The 15,988-nt window shown below is 42.2% G+C and overlaps 1 protein-coding gene across 2 annotated transcripts in view; it reads right to left on the reverse strand.

The window, feature by feature from the left end:
- Positions 1-263: 263 nt before the first annotated feature.
- The window catches only part of LOC135207041 (coiled-coil domain-containing protein 186-like), a 79,094-nt gene continuing 63,369 nt past the window's right edge, over positions 264-15,988 (reverse strand). The window contains exons 9-15 of one of the 2 annotated variants that reach the window (XM_064238669.1): positions 15,187-15,303; positions 13,980-14,102; positions 13,200-13,421; positions 12,078-12,305; positions 11,784-11,825; positions 11,415-11,564; positions 264-584 (exon numbers count right to left, since the gene is read on the reverse strand). In XM_064238669.1, coding sequence (XP_064094739.1) covers positions 510-584; positions 11,415-11,564; positions 11,784-11,825; positions 12,078-12,305; positions 13,200-13,421; positions 13,980-14,102; positions 15,187-15,303 — 957 coding nt within the window. In that variant the 3' untranslated portion in view covers positions 264-509. The remainder of the gene's footprint in view (positions 585-11,414; positions 11,565-11,783; positions 11,826-12,077; positions 12,306-13,199; positions 13,422-13,979; positions 14,103-15,186; positions 15,304-15,988) is intronic. The other variant, XM_064238670.1, reaches the window with a different exon arrangement.

A 15,988-nucleotide genomic window follows, 5' to 3' on the forward strand; every position in this document is an offset into this window, starting at 1 on the left:
TTTTTACAATTCCCTTAAAAATATGAATGCCAACAGACCTCAAGGAACACCAATTCTAATACTCTAGTAAGACATTACACTCTTTACTTACATCAACGAACATGCTATACAAACCGTTCCTCTACACCATGTACACATTGTCACTCTACTACAATGCTAAGTCATGAAAGACTAAATCAGATTAACTAAGTTTTATATGTACACTTCCAATTTATTCCCACAACTTTTCAGATATTTAGATATATTTAATGGAATGTTTATGTAAATATCTATCTACAAGGCATATACATTATACTTCACAGTATATGTAACTTTTTACATTAAATGTGATGTATTACATCACTACAGTATTACATTAATATAAAAATATAAGTTGCAAAACTGTCTCCTATTTTAGAACTATACAGGAAGAAAGGACAAATGTGCAAAAGTATAGTAATGCAGTGATCAGTTGCACTACAGCATGAAATGATGAGTAACAATTTGTTACATACGTAATTACCAACTTCCTATTTCTGAGGATCACTTTGCTGATTCTGGCGCGTTATCTTGGCAATTTCATCCCCTAATGTGTTGAGATTATCCTGGAATAGATGGCATTTATTTAAAATGTGCGTGCTTTATTTGGGACATACCTCAAAGGACATTAACTCTCAGGTAAGGCTTTCTTAACATAGACTACCATTATGAAAAAAATATATATAATTATCAATGCCTGGCAAGTCATTAGTATATCTTATACATGATTCAAGCATTCAGCAATTAACCCGTTAATAACCAAATTTTTTTCTTAAAATTTTCATATAAAATACTTTTTTTTATACATAACTATTTAATAATAGATATGTAAGTAAATTCTCATCATAATATTTTAGAAAAAAATAAATTTAATTTTTGGTCCTTTTTTTTTTAAAGACCATGGCACTTGGGGTACATATATTCAGGGAAGAAGTTTCTCAAACTAGAGTAATAGGTTGTTAAAAGATTTTAAAACCTAGAATTAATAACGAAAGGTGTTACTGTTCCATATACTAGTACTTATAAAGAACAGATTATACTTTGAATTTCATTTGTTACAACATTAACCAACGTGAAGACCAAAATTACATTTTAGACATTGCTTTCAAACAATTTTCTTGCAGTAAGTGCACTTCTGTTGCTTCCTGCTCTATTTGATCAAGAGTGTGTCCTGCCGAAGAAAATCTAATTTCTGGGATCACTTTTGAAGATAATTCTTCATGCCATCGGAATCTTTAGGATCTGAGAGTTTGAAGAGAGCTACAAAAGAGCTTTTGTAACTGATCTCCTAAAACCTAGCACTATCATGGTATCCTGATTTCCATTTTCAAAACTGTATAGTACAGTCTGAGAGTTAACCCTTAAACGCCGAAGCGGTAAAAAAAAAAATGTCACCCGTGTGCCGGAGGTGTTTCAGAGTGAGCGCGTAAGCTGAAAAAATATTTTGTTAAAAAAATCACAGCGTGCTTAGTTTTCAAGATTAAGAGTTCATTTTTGGCTCCTTTTTTTGTCATTGGCTGAAGTTTAGTATGTAACCATCAAAAATGAAAAAAATTATCATTATCATATATAAATAATGCGATATATGATAGCGCAAAAACGAAAATTTCATAATTGTATTCAAATCGCGCTGTGCGCAAAACGGTTTAAAGGTAACAAGTTACTTTTTTGTTGTTGTAATGTCACTACAAATTGCAATCATTTTGGTATATAACACATTGTAAAACGATAAAAGCAACACAGAGAAAAAATATTATCCACAAAATAATGCATGAATTCGTACGCACGGACGTAACAAACAATATTTTTTTTTTCAAAAATTCACCATAAATCTAAATATTGTCCTAGAGACTTCAAATTTCTTTCAAAATGAAGAAAAATGATTGAATATTACTATAATATAAGAGTATTAGCTTACAAATGCAGTTTTCGACCATATATGACAATTTGTCCAAAATTGCATTTTTCCTAACTATACAAACCTGAGGTCCTTTTACAATAGGAAGGTACTAGCGGGCAGCTGGATAGGTCGTAAGCTTTCGAACAAGGGGTTCGGTAGTTAACTGCTTGTCCGACAGGCGCGCGCGCGGCGACTGGGAGGTAAACAAATCACTTTGCTTTTGGCCCAAGCAAAAACTGCAGAGTGAGGGGGTGGCATGAGGTGGGGGACTATGTGTAAAAGGACCTCAGGTTTGTATAGTTAGGAAAAATGCAATTTTGGACAAATTGTCATTTGTTCCGACACGGCATACAAACCTTCGGTCCTTTTACAATAGGAAGACTCACTTCTTGGTGGGAGGAATCTGAGTCTTTTGTGAACAGACTGGTGGTTTCGCCCAACCTTGGAATGCCTCCCTGGTCGTAAGAGCGAGGGAGGGATCCAAGCCTCTGTCCGATGATCGGGGTGTGCACCGCAGGATCAATGGTCAGACCTCTGGACCAAGTACTAAGAGAGAGGCAAGCGTATCTCTTCGTACCAGCAAACAAGAACAAGTTCCTATTTGCAAGAGGCAACATAAAGTTATGGTTTGTCTCTTGTTGGCATCCACTTCCCCCCCCTTGTAGGAGGAAGTGGTGGATATTTGCTCCCATCCCTAGTGAAAGGGATAGGATGGGGCTCTGTCGAGTAGCTCACCGGCATCTCGTCCTTATCCAGCAAGGTGATGACCGTATCCCTCTACCCACAGGTATAGGAGGAGAAAAAGATAGGAAGAGAAGCCAGTCACTCTCTCATTCACTTATCTATTATTACGTCACACCAGGACTCGATGCTGTTCAGCCTGCTAGGGTCTGGGTTAGCTACACAACGTGTTGAGCAGCCACCACGGGTCCTAAGGAAAACGATCCAAGGACCTGTGGGCAATATCCAAAAGGTAGAAGGAGGTGCCAGTGGTCTGGTTGTACCAGACCCCTGCCTTCAGTACCTGCGCCACGGAGAAGTTCTTGTGTAACTCGAGGGAGTGTACTTCTAGGTCATCTTGGTGCTGACGAAGAGTCTTCAACACTCAGCCTGGGATGGTCGAGTTTCTTCAGAAAGCAGCGGTCGCGCTTTCACAGGACAAAGCAGCATCTCTCCTTCACATCAAAGGCGGTGAAGTCCATTAGGGAGGGGATTGTGAAGGACTCTAACCGATCGTCAGGAACCGAGGGTTCAGAGTCTTCGCTACGAATTCGGTACGAAATCGAGCGTCACGAATCCCCATCCCCTGGATGCTTGACTTCGCAGGAAAAGTCATGCAATTACCTCAGAGAAAAGAAGGGAATGTCGTATGACCTATCCCTCTTCTCGACTTCGGTGATGTCCCTGTACCCATACTGGTCTATCCGTCTGCAGCGAAGTTGTTCTTCTCGGTAGTGGATAGGACACCGACACTCAATGGTGGGTGTCGATGGTATGGGTACTGTGACAAGCCGTTAGGACGAAGAAAAGACTGTTATGGAACAACCGAACTAAGTCCACAGCGAAGTTCGTAACAGACTGGGCGCTCTGACAGCTGCCGACTGACTGCGTTCGGTAGGAGGCAAGTTGTCCAAAGCACCCGAGCAAGTTCACGTGGACTTCGCCTTAAAAAGGGTTATGCCAAGAGGACTAAACAAATAATTTTGTTCGTCACCGATGCCAGAAAGGCAAGGTGATGAACTCTCTTAAGGCATGTGCCCAACAGGCGAAAGTCAATTGCTTCTAGAGACCGAGGTCCCTGATGGCAAGATATCTCATAGTATAGTTGATTCTCGGCTAAGGAGAAACAACACTATGTGTCGTTGAAGACGAAGGTGTACAGAAAATGCAACCTACGTCTTCACAGCTGAACCGAGAGAAGGATTCTCAAGATTCTGAACCTGTGCTACAAAGACTGAGAACACTAACCGCTATCATTGCTGTCCGGTGAGGATCGTAGTTGCAATAAAAGCGGAGCGCTTTTCAGTAATGAAGACAGGGAAATACTGCCTGAAGAACTGCTTCTCATGGGCTGAAACATTTGGAAGTAGAGCTGTCAGGTCGGAGAGTAGGAGATGTCTTCTGACTATATGTTAATTCGGGGCGAGCAATGAATAATTTGCACACCTACGAATACGAGATATTTTGAAGACAAACTCAGATGTCTGCAAAATCATTCGCATTATCGCGGTGCGATGCAGCTGGGTGACTAGTACAGACTTCTGTTTACCGTTGCTGGCGGTAAACAGAAAGATGAAAGAGTCCAGAGATATCCTCTGTTGAAAATCTCGCAATGTCGAAGGCGATGAAATCGAGCGTCACAGCAGTAGATGGTCCTTCATTATTGCGAGAATCCCCGTTAATCAGAGACCTAAGTCCATGATTGTTGGGCAGAGATACGGTTCGGTAGTCAATCAAACCGGGGAGGGGAGAGAGACGTAACCGACCGTGCATCTCCGAGACCTAGCTGATACTGAGCCGCTATCAGGCAAGTTCAATACGCAGTAGCTCTCGGTGACTCGTCATCCTGAGTTTGCCAGGTAATCCATTATTCCACGAAGGGGAATGCGTTTCGGCTTAGAACCATCGAGCATAAAGAATACGCTCGAGCAATTATATTTAAACCGAAAACGGATTTCGGTAAATACCAAAGCTGATTTGGTGTTGTCATGCCAATACCAAGTATCTAAAATCGAAACTGATACCTGCTGGGAGGTTGCAGGCAACCCCGAGTTGCAGTTCAATTAAGATACATTCGTCTCGGTCACAAACCATAGAGTTAACTACGGTATGTGCCTACCCCCCGGACAATTCAACTGTTAAAAGAATCATGTCGCGAGGGTAATATACGTAGTATATTTGTAGGTTCTGTACCACGACCTCCCATCCTAAATTCTTTTTCCTCTCGAGGAATGAGAATAAGGATTGGAGATCGACCGCCTTCGTTCTCTAGTCAAGAGAGTGAAGGAGAAGTCTTCCCAAAGAAAGCTTCAATGGTGAACAGAATACCGAAGACGATAGTTCAAGCCTAACTGGAAGTCCCCGTCCGTTCTTCTCTATTCCAGGTTAATCGCCTACTGTGAGATACTCTTCTTTCAGCAGCAGTCTTCTTCCAAATGCTAGAAATTACAGGAATTCGAGCATAAGCGAGGTTCCCGATTATCGTGTAACAATTATCGGGGATTCTCGCTCACTTTGGACCGTGGTCTCGCCTAAGTGTTTGGAGATCGTAAAAACTCGAACACCCTGAGTGCGCTAGAAATTCCGTAGAATTCTAAGCACTCTGGCGAAACCCCCCACCGAAATTCGTCAAACGATATCGGCTGGTGATCCTCCCGATTCCCGTAGAAATCGAGAAAGGGGCAGGATCCCTCCTCAACGACGGGGCTTACTCAGGTAGGACCCGAAAGGTCCCCCCGGTAGCGCAGCCCCTAACGTGGGATCTTACAGAGAAATCTCTGTAGGATCCCTCCCCTTTCCCTCGTAGCCGTAAGGAGAGAGGGAATGGGGGAGGAATTGGATACTGGCTCGCCTTCCCAGCGGAACTAGCAGTTGGAGAAGAAAAGGAGCCTCTCAGAGCCTGGGAAAACGTATCGTCAGGAGAAAACGTTTTCCCGAGGAGGGTTACGAACTCATACTGTAGGTAAGGGTCTGCCGCCACTGTGAACGTCGTCTGGGTGGGGCTGATCGACACCTGACAGGAGAGAGCCGATACCGTCCTCCGACTCATTCCAGTCCTCCGTCGAGGTCGAAACCTCAGGAGGACCGAAGGGGTATTAACAAATACGGTGTCCGAAGACACGTAGAAACGCCTCTGTCGCAGTAGAGGAGGTGAAGTAGCTTGTTTGACCGGCCAGAACTGAGAGAGCCTTCTTGTCCGGAGACGAGAGACTACCTGGTTCAACACAGTCGGCAAGCTCCGATCGCGGCAGACCCACCGTCGATTTGGGTTCCCTCTCGGGCCCCAAAACGACTCGAGCTGAGACGTGGCTCTGCTGGTGGGAGCGGCGATCCTTCCACGAGGTGGGTCGTTGTGCTGACGAATCAGCGCCATAACCTCGGCAAAGTTCCTCTGTGGATCTCGGAAGTCACAGCATCTTGTAGAGTGGGACCGTTAAGCCCTTCGAACAAGAGCAACATATTCCGAGAACCTTCCTCCTAAGAAGGGGGAACAGCGACAGCCCTCTCGGTCTTCTCCATCCACTTGCGCATACGTCCTGGCCGGTCCAAGAACCGTGCCTGGCACGTTAGGGCGTCGTCGGGTGGGATCATGAGGGGCGCACCCCTCACGATCACTCCTCAATACCTCGCTCCTCCCGGTGTAACCCGAGGAGGTTTGAAGGTACGGGAGAGGCGGCAGACCTCTGACGCTCCCTCCTCGCTCGCTGGCAAAACCAGCAGGCTTGGAGGGCTGCAGGCGATCGTCAACCCGCCCGCGGGGGTGGCGATCGAGCTGCAGGCCTGGTCGAACGTCTCGCTGTGGAGAACGGCTGGGACTGAGCACAGCGGCCCGATCTCGAGTGTCAGAAGAGCTGGTGCTGGTTGCTGTACCCGATCTCTGTGAGAGCGACGGTCAGGCGACCTGCAGGCTCCACTGTCACAGTGAGACCGGTGCTTGTCCTCACGGCACGTCACGTCGCTGGTTCAGCCGTGGCTGGCACCGGGCGAACGGAGGACCTCTTCCCAGCCTCAGCCCGTGGCCGGTCGTGGACCGTCACGTCCCCGGGTAGCCAGCTGGTCGCCGCGAGAGCGAGAGCTGGTCTGGTGAGAGTCGCGTGAGCGGCTGTCACCAGTCTTCCGCCCCGTGCCGTGAACCTGACGCTGAGCGGACTCAAGAGGTCTGGTTCCTGGCTGCACGGTCGCTGGTAGGCGACCGTACACTCGGTACCTCCCGCGAACGAGAGGCCGAGACGGACCCTGATGCAGTGGCAGAACCACTGACACAGGAGGAGTGTACCGGTGGTTAGCCGGTACCCCTCTGGTCCCCGTAGTCTTCTTCCTTGCGGAAGAAGAGACGGGCCCCGCTCCCGAAGGAGCAGGAGGACCAGCGGAAGGAACCCTCCCGTCCCACCGAGGTGAGACGGGTCCCAAGAAGCTCCCGAGGAGACTTCTTAGGAGGAGGAGGCACCTTCCTTCTTCCTCGGCTGTGAAGCCTTAGAAGTCGAAGGGGAAGAGGCGGCAGCCGACGACGATGAAGAAGATGAAGACGACGACGATGACACCTTCCTCCTCTTCTTCGTCAGCTTCCTCAGGACAGACGTAAGAGTTGCTATCCAGGGCGGAGGAAGCCGGGGCTGCTGTAGCCGAAGCCACAGGGCCCGGACGCACCTGTACAGACAGACCAAAGTCTGGGGTAGTACACCACGAACAGGGACGACGTCAGCAGGTATGGGCATCTCAGAAGCAGCAGGCACAGCCAGCACCAGCAACAGTAGGGACAGCCAGCGCAGCAATGGCAGGGACAGCCAGCGCAGCAACTGCAGGGACAGCCAGCGCAGCAACTGCATGGACAGTCAGCCCAGAATCGGCAGGTACGGCAGGCAGCACCGGAAACACAGGAAGTGGAGGCAGCAGCCAGCAACATCCTGGTACCGGCGGCAGGTCCAGGGGCGCAGCTCTAGGGCAGCGGGAAGTGTGGTCGCGGCAGCGCGGCAACCACGAGCGGCGGCGGCACGCCCCCCTCTCGGTACGGCGAACGGAGGCACTTCAGGCGGCTTAGGCCTGCGGCTGTAGGCAAGACTGTTACCACGTGAGGCGAGTACACCAGGTGAGGAGGGACGTTCGTCACCTGGAGGCTGGTCACCACTCCATGGGTGACCGCAGTAGGCCCAGACATAGAACCGCAGCCCCTGGACACTAGCACGCCTGCAAATGGAAGGACGCCCATACCTCACCAAGGTCCACCCTCGTGGTCAGTAGCACCTGCGGAAATAACAGTAGTAGCGATTAGTGGGGGGGGGGGGAAGTCCCCTCGCGCGGGGGGGTGAGCCCTCTCCGAACGAGTGGAAGACCCCGAATACAATTGTACATCGGGCAACCGAGCGCCCTCACCCCGCGCTCGACGGGTCGGGCGAGGAGAAGCACGCAGATAACCTCCCCCCCCCCCAAGGGGAAGGGCCATCTGTGGGAGCTGAGCGGGGGGGGGGGGGGGTCTCGTTCCCCACCCCCACACAGCACAACCCATGTACCCAACAATAATAATAAGAGCCCGAGAGCAATCGTGCCCTCGGCCCGAATGCAAGGGCATAAGGATCAATTCCCTGACTGAGCGGAACTTGAACCAAATAATATTGATGCAATCAATAATAAAAGGAATAAAATGAAAAAGAATCTTGGCATTACGATTCACTTCACAATGAATAAGGGCTCGGATCGAGCGCATTTGCGCCCTCGGTACCGAGGCGCAAGGGTTAAAAGGATCCATTCCCGATTATGAATGGAAACCTTGATCCATAATGAATTGATGCAATCAAATATATAAGAAAATGAAAAAGAATACTGCGCTTGCGATTTCACTTCATACAAATAAAAAGGGGAAGGATCAATTCCGTGGAAATAGCGGAAAACATTGATCCAAGTAAACAATGCAATTCTCAATAAAATATGAAAATGAAAAAGAACTGCACTTGCGATTTCACTTCATTCAAATAGGGGAAAGGATCAATTCCGGGTAAGCTCGGAAACTGATCCAAAAATGAGTATTGCTACAATCAAAATAATATATGAAAATGAAAAAGAATACTGTACTTGCGATTCCACTCCATACAGAATACGTTTTCGTGCCGAGCGCATTCGTCGGCAACGAGCATACAGTAAAAAAAAAATAATATACAAATGAAAAGAGCACTACTTACGATTTTCATCTACACATTTCCAACCAAAATATACGCTCGGAGCGCGAGCGCTCTCCCGCCCTCGACACCGAGCACACAATTACGAGGATACATTTCTGGGAAAATGAATTCCCGCACTTACGCCTTCAGTCCCGGCACTCGGGTAATCGGAGGGCGTGGTGAAACCAAGATCCTTTAATTCACAATTGAATTCAATGGAAATAAATATGAAATGATTGTACTTACAATTCAGTTTCACTAGATAAATAGAAAAAGAAAAACACAACCATGCGAAAGCAACGACGATGAAGCGGGCAGAGAGCGATGATACACGTCCACACGCCAGCAGGCCGAAAGCAAAAGTGATTTGTTTACCTCCCAGTCACGCGCGCGCGCCTGTCGGACAAGCAGTTAACTACCGAACCCCTTGTTCGAAAGCTTACGACCTATCCAGCTGCCGCTAGTACCTTCCTATTGTAAAAGGACCGAAGGTTTGTATGCCGTGTCGGAACAACTGACAAGTTAAAGTTGACCGAATGTCGATTTTTTTTATATATATGTATATTTATTATATGCAATTATTTCGGAAATAAGAAAAGCTACAACCTTCAAATATTTTTCGTTTTATTCTACATGAAATTGCACACATTTTCATATATAAAACTCTATGAAATGCCTAATATGAAACGGAGCAAATATTCCGAGAATGGGACGTACGCATTTCGGAGATTTGTGGCGGAGAATTCGTGCGCGGAGGGAAGGAAATTTTTTTTTTTTTAAATTCACCATAAATCTAAATATTGTGCTAGAGACTTCGAATTTATTTCAAGATGAAGATAAATGACTGAATATTACTAGACTGTAAGAGTTTTAGCTTACAATTGACCGAATGTGGTTTTTTTTCTATTTATCGTGATTTATATGCAAATATTTCAAAAATGAGAAAAGCTACAACCTTCAATTATTTTTTGTTGTATTCTACATGAAATTGCACACATTTACATATATAAAACTTTATGTAACGGCTAATTTAAAATGGTGCAAACATTACCACAATCGCACGTATGATTTTTTCGGAAGAGTTACCGCGCGGACATAAAGAAAATGTTATTTTTTTCATAAATTCACCATAAATCGAAATATTGTGCTAGAGACTTCCAATTTATTGCAAAATGAAGGTAAATGCTTGAATATTACTAGAATATAAGCGTTTTAGCTTACAATTGCGTTTTTCGACCATTTCAGTAGAGTCAAATTTGACCGAAGGTTGAAAGTTTGTCACTTATCATTTTTTATATGAAAATATTTCAAAATTGATAAAAGCTACAACCATGGGTTGTTTTTAGTTGTATTGTGCATGAAATTTCGCACATTTCCATATATAAAACTTTATGTAACGGCTAATTTTAAAATGGTGCAAACATTACCACAATCGCATGTATGATTTTTTTCAGAAGAGTTACCGCGCGGACGTAATGAAAATGATATTGTTATAATACAATAAAGTTTCATACATACTTACCTGGCAGATATATACATAGCTGGGACGACGGAGTCTTAGCTATGTATATATCTGACAGGTAAGTTGATTGTATGAAAAAGTTTTTTCATAAACTCACCATAAATCGAAATATTGTGCTAGAGACTTTCAATTAGTTGCAAAATTAAGGTAAATGATTGAATATTATTAAAATATAAGAGTTTTAGCTTACAATTGTGTTTTTTGACCATTTCGGTAGAGTCAAAGTTGACCGAAGGTTGAAATTTTGGCACATCGTTATTTATATAATAATATCTCAAAACTGATAAAAGCTACAATCATGAGTATTTTTTGTTGTATTCTACATAAAAATGCACACATTTTCATATATAACACTCCATGTAACGGCTAATTTAAAATGATACAAAAATTATGTCAAAGTGACGAAATAATTTCCGAGATGTGTCACAGATACTTTCTAGTGCGGCAAGAAAGAAATTCGCGCTTGCGCACCTGCGTAACGATTGTAAACAAAACAACACCTCGATCCGTGAACTCCCAGCATCCCCCAAGGCGCGTGATTCAAAAGTTTTCGGCTGGTAGGCCTATAAGTATTTTTCCGCGAATTTTTAAAAAAAATTTTTGAGTCGACGTATGGTACGTCCATTCGGCATACGGGAGACATTTTGACTCGACATTTAATACGTCCATTCGGCGTTTAAGGGTTAACCATCAGAATATCAATGAAAAGTGTGAATAAACTAAAATACCACTTCTCATAAATAATAGGAATGTGACAGTTCTGGAATAGCAAATCTAAATGATCCGGTCCAGTCCTCCCACATTTATTATATTGGGAAATGTGAAATAGTTGAGGAACAAGTGCTTCTTTCCTAAGTCTGGTTGACCATCTATTTGCATTTCCAATAGGGTTGGGGCCCTTAGGGGGTGGTGCCTTCAAAAAACTAAATCCTATGTTCTATTGGCAAAAAAAAGATAAGTGGACTGAATGCTGAAAGAACCAAACCAGTAATTGATAGGCCATCTCCTTCTGCACCATACAGAATATTCCAAACTTCTGAAAATTATGATAATGGCAGAAATAAATTAATTTTAAAAAAGCAGAAATCCAGTCTAAACTTACTTTTAATGTGATGTTTTTCAAAAGTGTGTCCTCTAATACTGCTTGAAGTTTTCTATTGATTTCTAAGGAGAGGTCTAGGGTCATGTTGCCATCACGAGGTGAGGAACCATACACAGATGCCATGATTCCTCCATGCTTAATTAATTCAGCCTGCAAAATAATTCAACTTTTGAACATTTCACTTCTTTCACTGATTTTAGAGAATGTCAAATCAATACAGAACAATCTACAGTATATAAAACACAAAACAACACCGTGCAATAATAACATTTGTTTTCAAAACTTTTAAATATTTCATATACCAATGATAAAAAACCTAACCATAAACCAGATGTGACATTACCATGCATACATCAGTAAATTATTTACCTGGCTCTTTCTCCTTGCCTTCCCAATGTTAGTGTTTGCATGCTAATACAGAAGTATCATTAATAAATTATTGACATTTTCATTGGAGATTTAATTTGCAATTACATATACAAAGCTTATCACTGCCTGACTGTCAGCTATCTTTTTATATTTATAGTAATTCAAAATTTAAGTGTGTTTTTAAACAAGCTTAAAAATCATGAGCTTCCATAACATTTTCATCAAACAACCTGAATGGCCATAAGATCCCACTAAAGTCTCATGAATTTCAGTAAAAATTAACTTTTAATTTACCTTTGATGAATCTGATGCAGAGTTGGATAATGCACCAGCTTCCTCCTTCATAATGTAATGGTGAATAATTCTCGATTTCTTTTTTAACTCGGCTACCAACTGACTCACATGTTCTTCTAGGAACTCAATTTTCTCGGCTTTCTTGGCAGCATTTTTCTGAAGCTTGATTATTCTTTCTACCAAGACTTGCTGTGTTATTAAAGGGTCATTTAATGGAGGAAGAGTATCCTGAAATTAACAATAAAAATGATAGTTGGGATTAATTAAGAAATGACTTTTTAATTAATTTATATTTTTCATAGCTAACAAACCTGAGGTCTTAATAGTAGGATAAATCTTTTGGCACCAGCTGGAAACTCTTTAAAAACAATAAAAAAATTTAAATGCAAGGAATCTGTGGCATCTGACATATGATACATAGTTGAGGTGGAAGCGAGACCACGCTTGAATCTAGTGATGCATCAGTCTTTCTTCAACCTCCTTGGAAAGTAGACATTCGCTTTGCTCTCCTCCTCCCAAGCCGGTTTTTTGTTTTATATATTCTCCTATGCAGCCTAAGAAGTCCCGTGAGATTCTACACATTTGTCCCGGCCTTCCAGTATTCCTGGGTTCACGCTTCCTCTGGGACAGATGCAACTTGCAGATGTACTTCCAGGCCTATTCCTACTGCTTCATCATCAGCTGTTTTATTTATAATGCTGCTCCATCTCTCTCTAGGGGAATACTGACCTTCAGGGACACAGGGGACAGCTACATCTTGTTCCTTTCTTAGCAAATTTGCTGGCACCAGAAGATTTATCCTACTGTTAAGACCGAAGGTTTGTTCTGCCCATGAACAATATGGAGTTTGTTTGTCAAAAGTCTATCATAAATCATACCACTAACAAGGACACAGGAAAAACACACAAACTGTGGTTTACTTCAATTTACAGTCCAACCAAAAAGTATTCTCATCAAAATTAATTCCATACTTCAAATGTTACAAAGGTTGACTGCATATACTGTACCAGCTTTAAAATACTAAAGGCTGTGTCTGTATGTGCATACATAGTCGATGACCATCTAAAAAAATAGCCAATAAATAACAAAACAATAAAATCTTATTACTGAATATAAAACTACCTGTGAAGGAACATTGCTTCCATTTGTATTTTGGTATTCTATAGTATTCAAAGATGTGTTAGACGATGCTCTTGAGCCCTGGGATAATGAGTCATGAGGGGTAGCTGACTGTGATGATCGACCACTAAGTACTCCACCACTGCTACTGCCATTTCCACCAATACTACAATCATCCTGCTGCTCTAACCGTCTCCTGAGTTTCTGCACCTCACGCATCATATCCTGTACAGCACATACAATTCAGTATCTCAGTATCAATCCTAAGTATTTCCAGCATTTATTCCATCATAATTTCCTTCAACATGAACTACAATTTTTTTAAAGAATACAATATTTTATACAATATTATTGGAACTGGCATAAAAATACATCTTAATAAAATACACTATATTTGTATTATTATCCTCAAGGCAAGGCATGGAAATCTTTTAGAAACTTGCAACTCTGTCGCTTCTTATATGTAAGAACACTTTAAGGTAAAAAAGGATAAGTACATAAATTCAATTATCATATCAACCTCAGGTGGGGGTGTAAGTGGATTTTGTCAGCCGATTGATGTAAAGTAAGTAGTTAATGTTATGACTGCATTTGTGTATAGCTAAACTGAAAATCTAATAAAAATCAATGTGGGCTGAGAAGTTCCCTTCAGAGGAGGCAGCTACACCCAGGGAAGGAGAGGAATTACTGTACTGTACAGTGATTTACAATACATTACATACGTAAATTATTAATAATTAACAACACAGTACAATATACTGTTTAAAAAGGACAGTCACAAACCTTCAAGGAATTTGCATGTTTCCTTTTAAGAACTTGAATTTCATTTTCCAAGTCTGAAATTTTTATGGTGAGTTTCCTCGTTTCTTCTATTTTCTCAGCTAGTTGATTTCGAAGGCTCTCAACCTGGAAGAGAAAAAGAGAGAAAAAAAATTAAATGTGACTTAGAAATATCAATGCGATCATAAGCTTTACCATAATAAATAAATAAAATAACTTTTTAATATATGAGTACCAAAGATTATATATATTTTTAGTACAATTAAGGCATACAGTAATTGGGTGTCACTGACAAATAAATTATGGAATGAGTACTCAAAACTTAGAAAATAAGTAAGGATTGAAGGATGTCTAACTGGACCCCAAGCAAAAGACTTTGGAGGGTCTTGGTTTAAGGCTAAGGCACGGCACAAATCTCAAGAACATTAATCATACAGTACTGCCAATTACCACTAAGCATGCTGCAAAAAAAAAAAAAAAAAAAAAAAAAAAAAAAAAAAAAAAAAAAAAAAAAAAAGGGTATGAGGTGATGAAACAGTAATGGAAAGGAGCACAATACTCCAAACAAATATGGCACTACAGAAAGGAGGGGATGGACAAAGGCAAACATAAGCAAATAATACTGATGTCTTCCACCATGTGAGATGACGTGTAAAATTTGTACCGAGTAAAATATAAAGAAAAATCTATGTTTGTTAACCAACATAGTACAGGCAGTCCCTGGTTATAAGCAGCCTCAGTTATCGGCGATCTAGGGGCGCCGAAATTTGCCAATTTCCAGTTATCGGTGCCGATAATAGAGTTTTGTTCCAAATACACACTTAACAGAGGTACCAATACCAGTTATTGAAAATCTCTGCTTATCAGTTATCAGATATTTTCATTTGTCATCAAACCATCAGAGGCGCATCCCCACGGATACCTGGGGGCTGCCTTATATTCATATAAGAAAGCCTAAGTTCTCTCTAAAATAACAGTCATGGAGGTAAAAACAATGAGTGACAATGACTGACATAACAATTGAACAGGTGGATATGCAGCCTAAGCAAGAACTTGAACAAATGATTCACCAGATGACTATTGCACAACTTACTTGCTGTTTCACTGCTATAAACAGGGTCTTATAAAATGCACCTAATCTCATTGGTCCAGCAGTAGAAAAGTTCTGGTAATAAGTTAATTTTAAGCAACAAAGAATAGTTTTCCTTACCTGAGCATTCTGATTTTGATTTTCCTTAGTGAGATCAGATTTTAGCTTTGACTTCTGTGCCCTGACTTCTTCCAGCTCTGTTTTCACTTCTTCACGTTCAATTTCTAATAACTGTGCCTGAACAAAATGACAAAATATACTTTTATGTATTTCACAAGCTAAAGGTAATTTCACAAGCTATTATATTCTATGAAAGCAAGTCATCATTGCACTTGATTTCACTGGTATTTTTTCTGAAAATGTTAGTCTTTTTCCAAGGACACTGACTGCTCTTTCCTGACAAAATCTCGACACAAAGAACTACATTTCCACAAAGTACTACATTTCCAAAAATATTTCTCTACGGTTAAGTCCCAATTCCAATTTTTCCTATTCTTCATAAACTTGTTTAATACTTCTGTCTGGGCTAAAGGTAATATGACAATTTGTCGAAAATTGCATTTTTCCTAACTATACAAACCTGAGGTCCTTTAACAATAGGAAGGTAACTAGCGGCAGCTGGGACGGTCGTAAGCTTCGAACAAGGGGAGAACGGTAGTTAACTGCTTGTCCGATCGTGCGCGCGCCCGCGCGCCCGCGAGGTGAAGAATCACTTTTGCTTTAGGCCCATGCAAAAAGTTGCAGAGTGAGGGGTGGTCATGAGGTGGGACTATATGTAAAGGACCTCAGGTTGTAATAGTTAGGAAAAATGCAATTTTCGACAAATTGTCATTTGTTCCGATACGTAATACAAACCCTCGGTCCTTTAACAATAGGAAGACTCACTTCTGTGGGAGGAATCTGAGTCTTTTTGGTGAACAGA

This window comes from Macrobrachium nipponense, chromosome 31 (genome assembly GCF_015104395.2).
Source record: "Macrobrachium nipponense isolate FS-2020 chromosome 31, ASM1510439v2, whole genome shotgun sequence".
NCBI lineage: Eukaryota > Metazoa > Arthropoda > Malacostraca > Decapoda > Palaemonidae > Macrobrachium > Macrobrachium nipponense.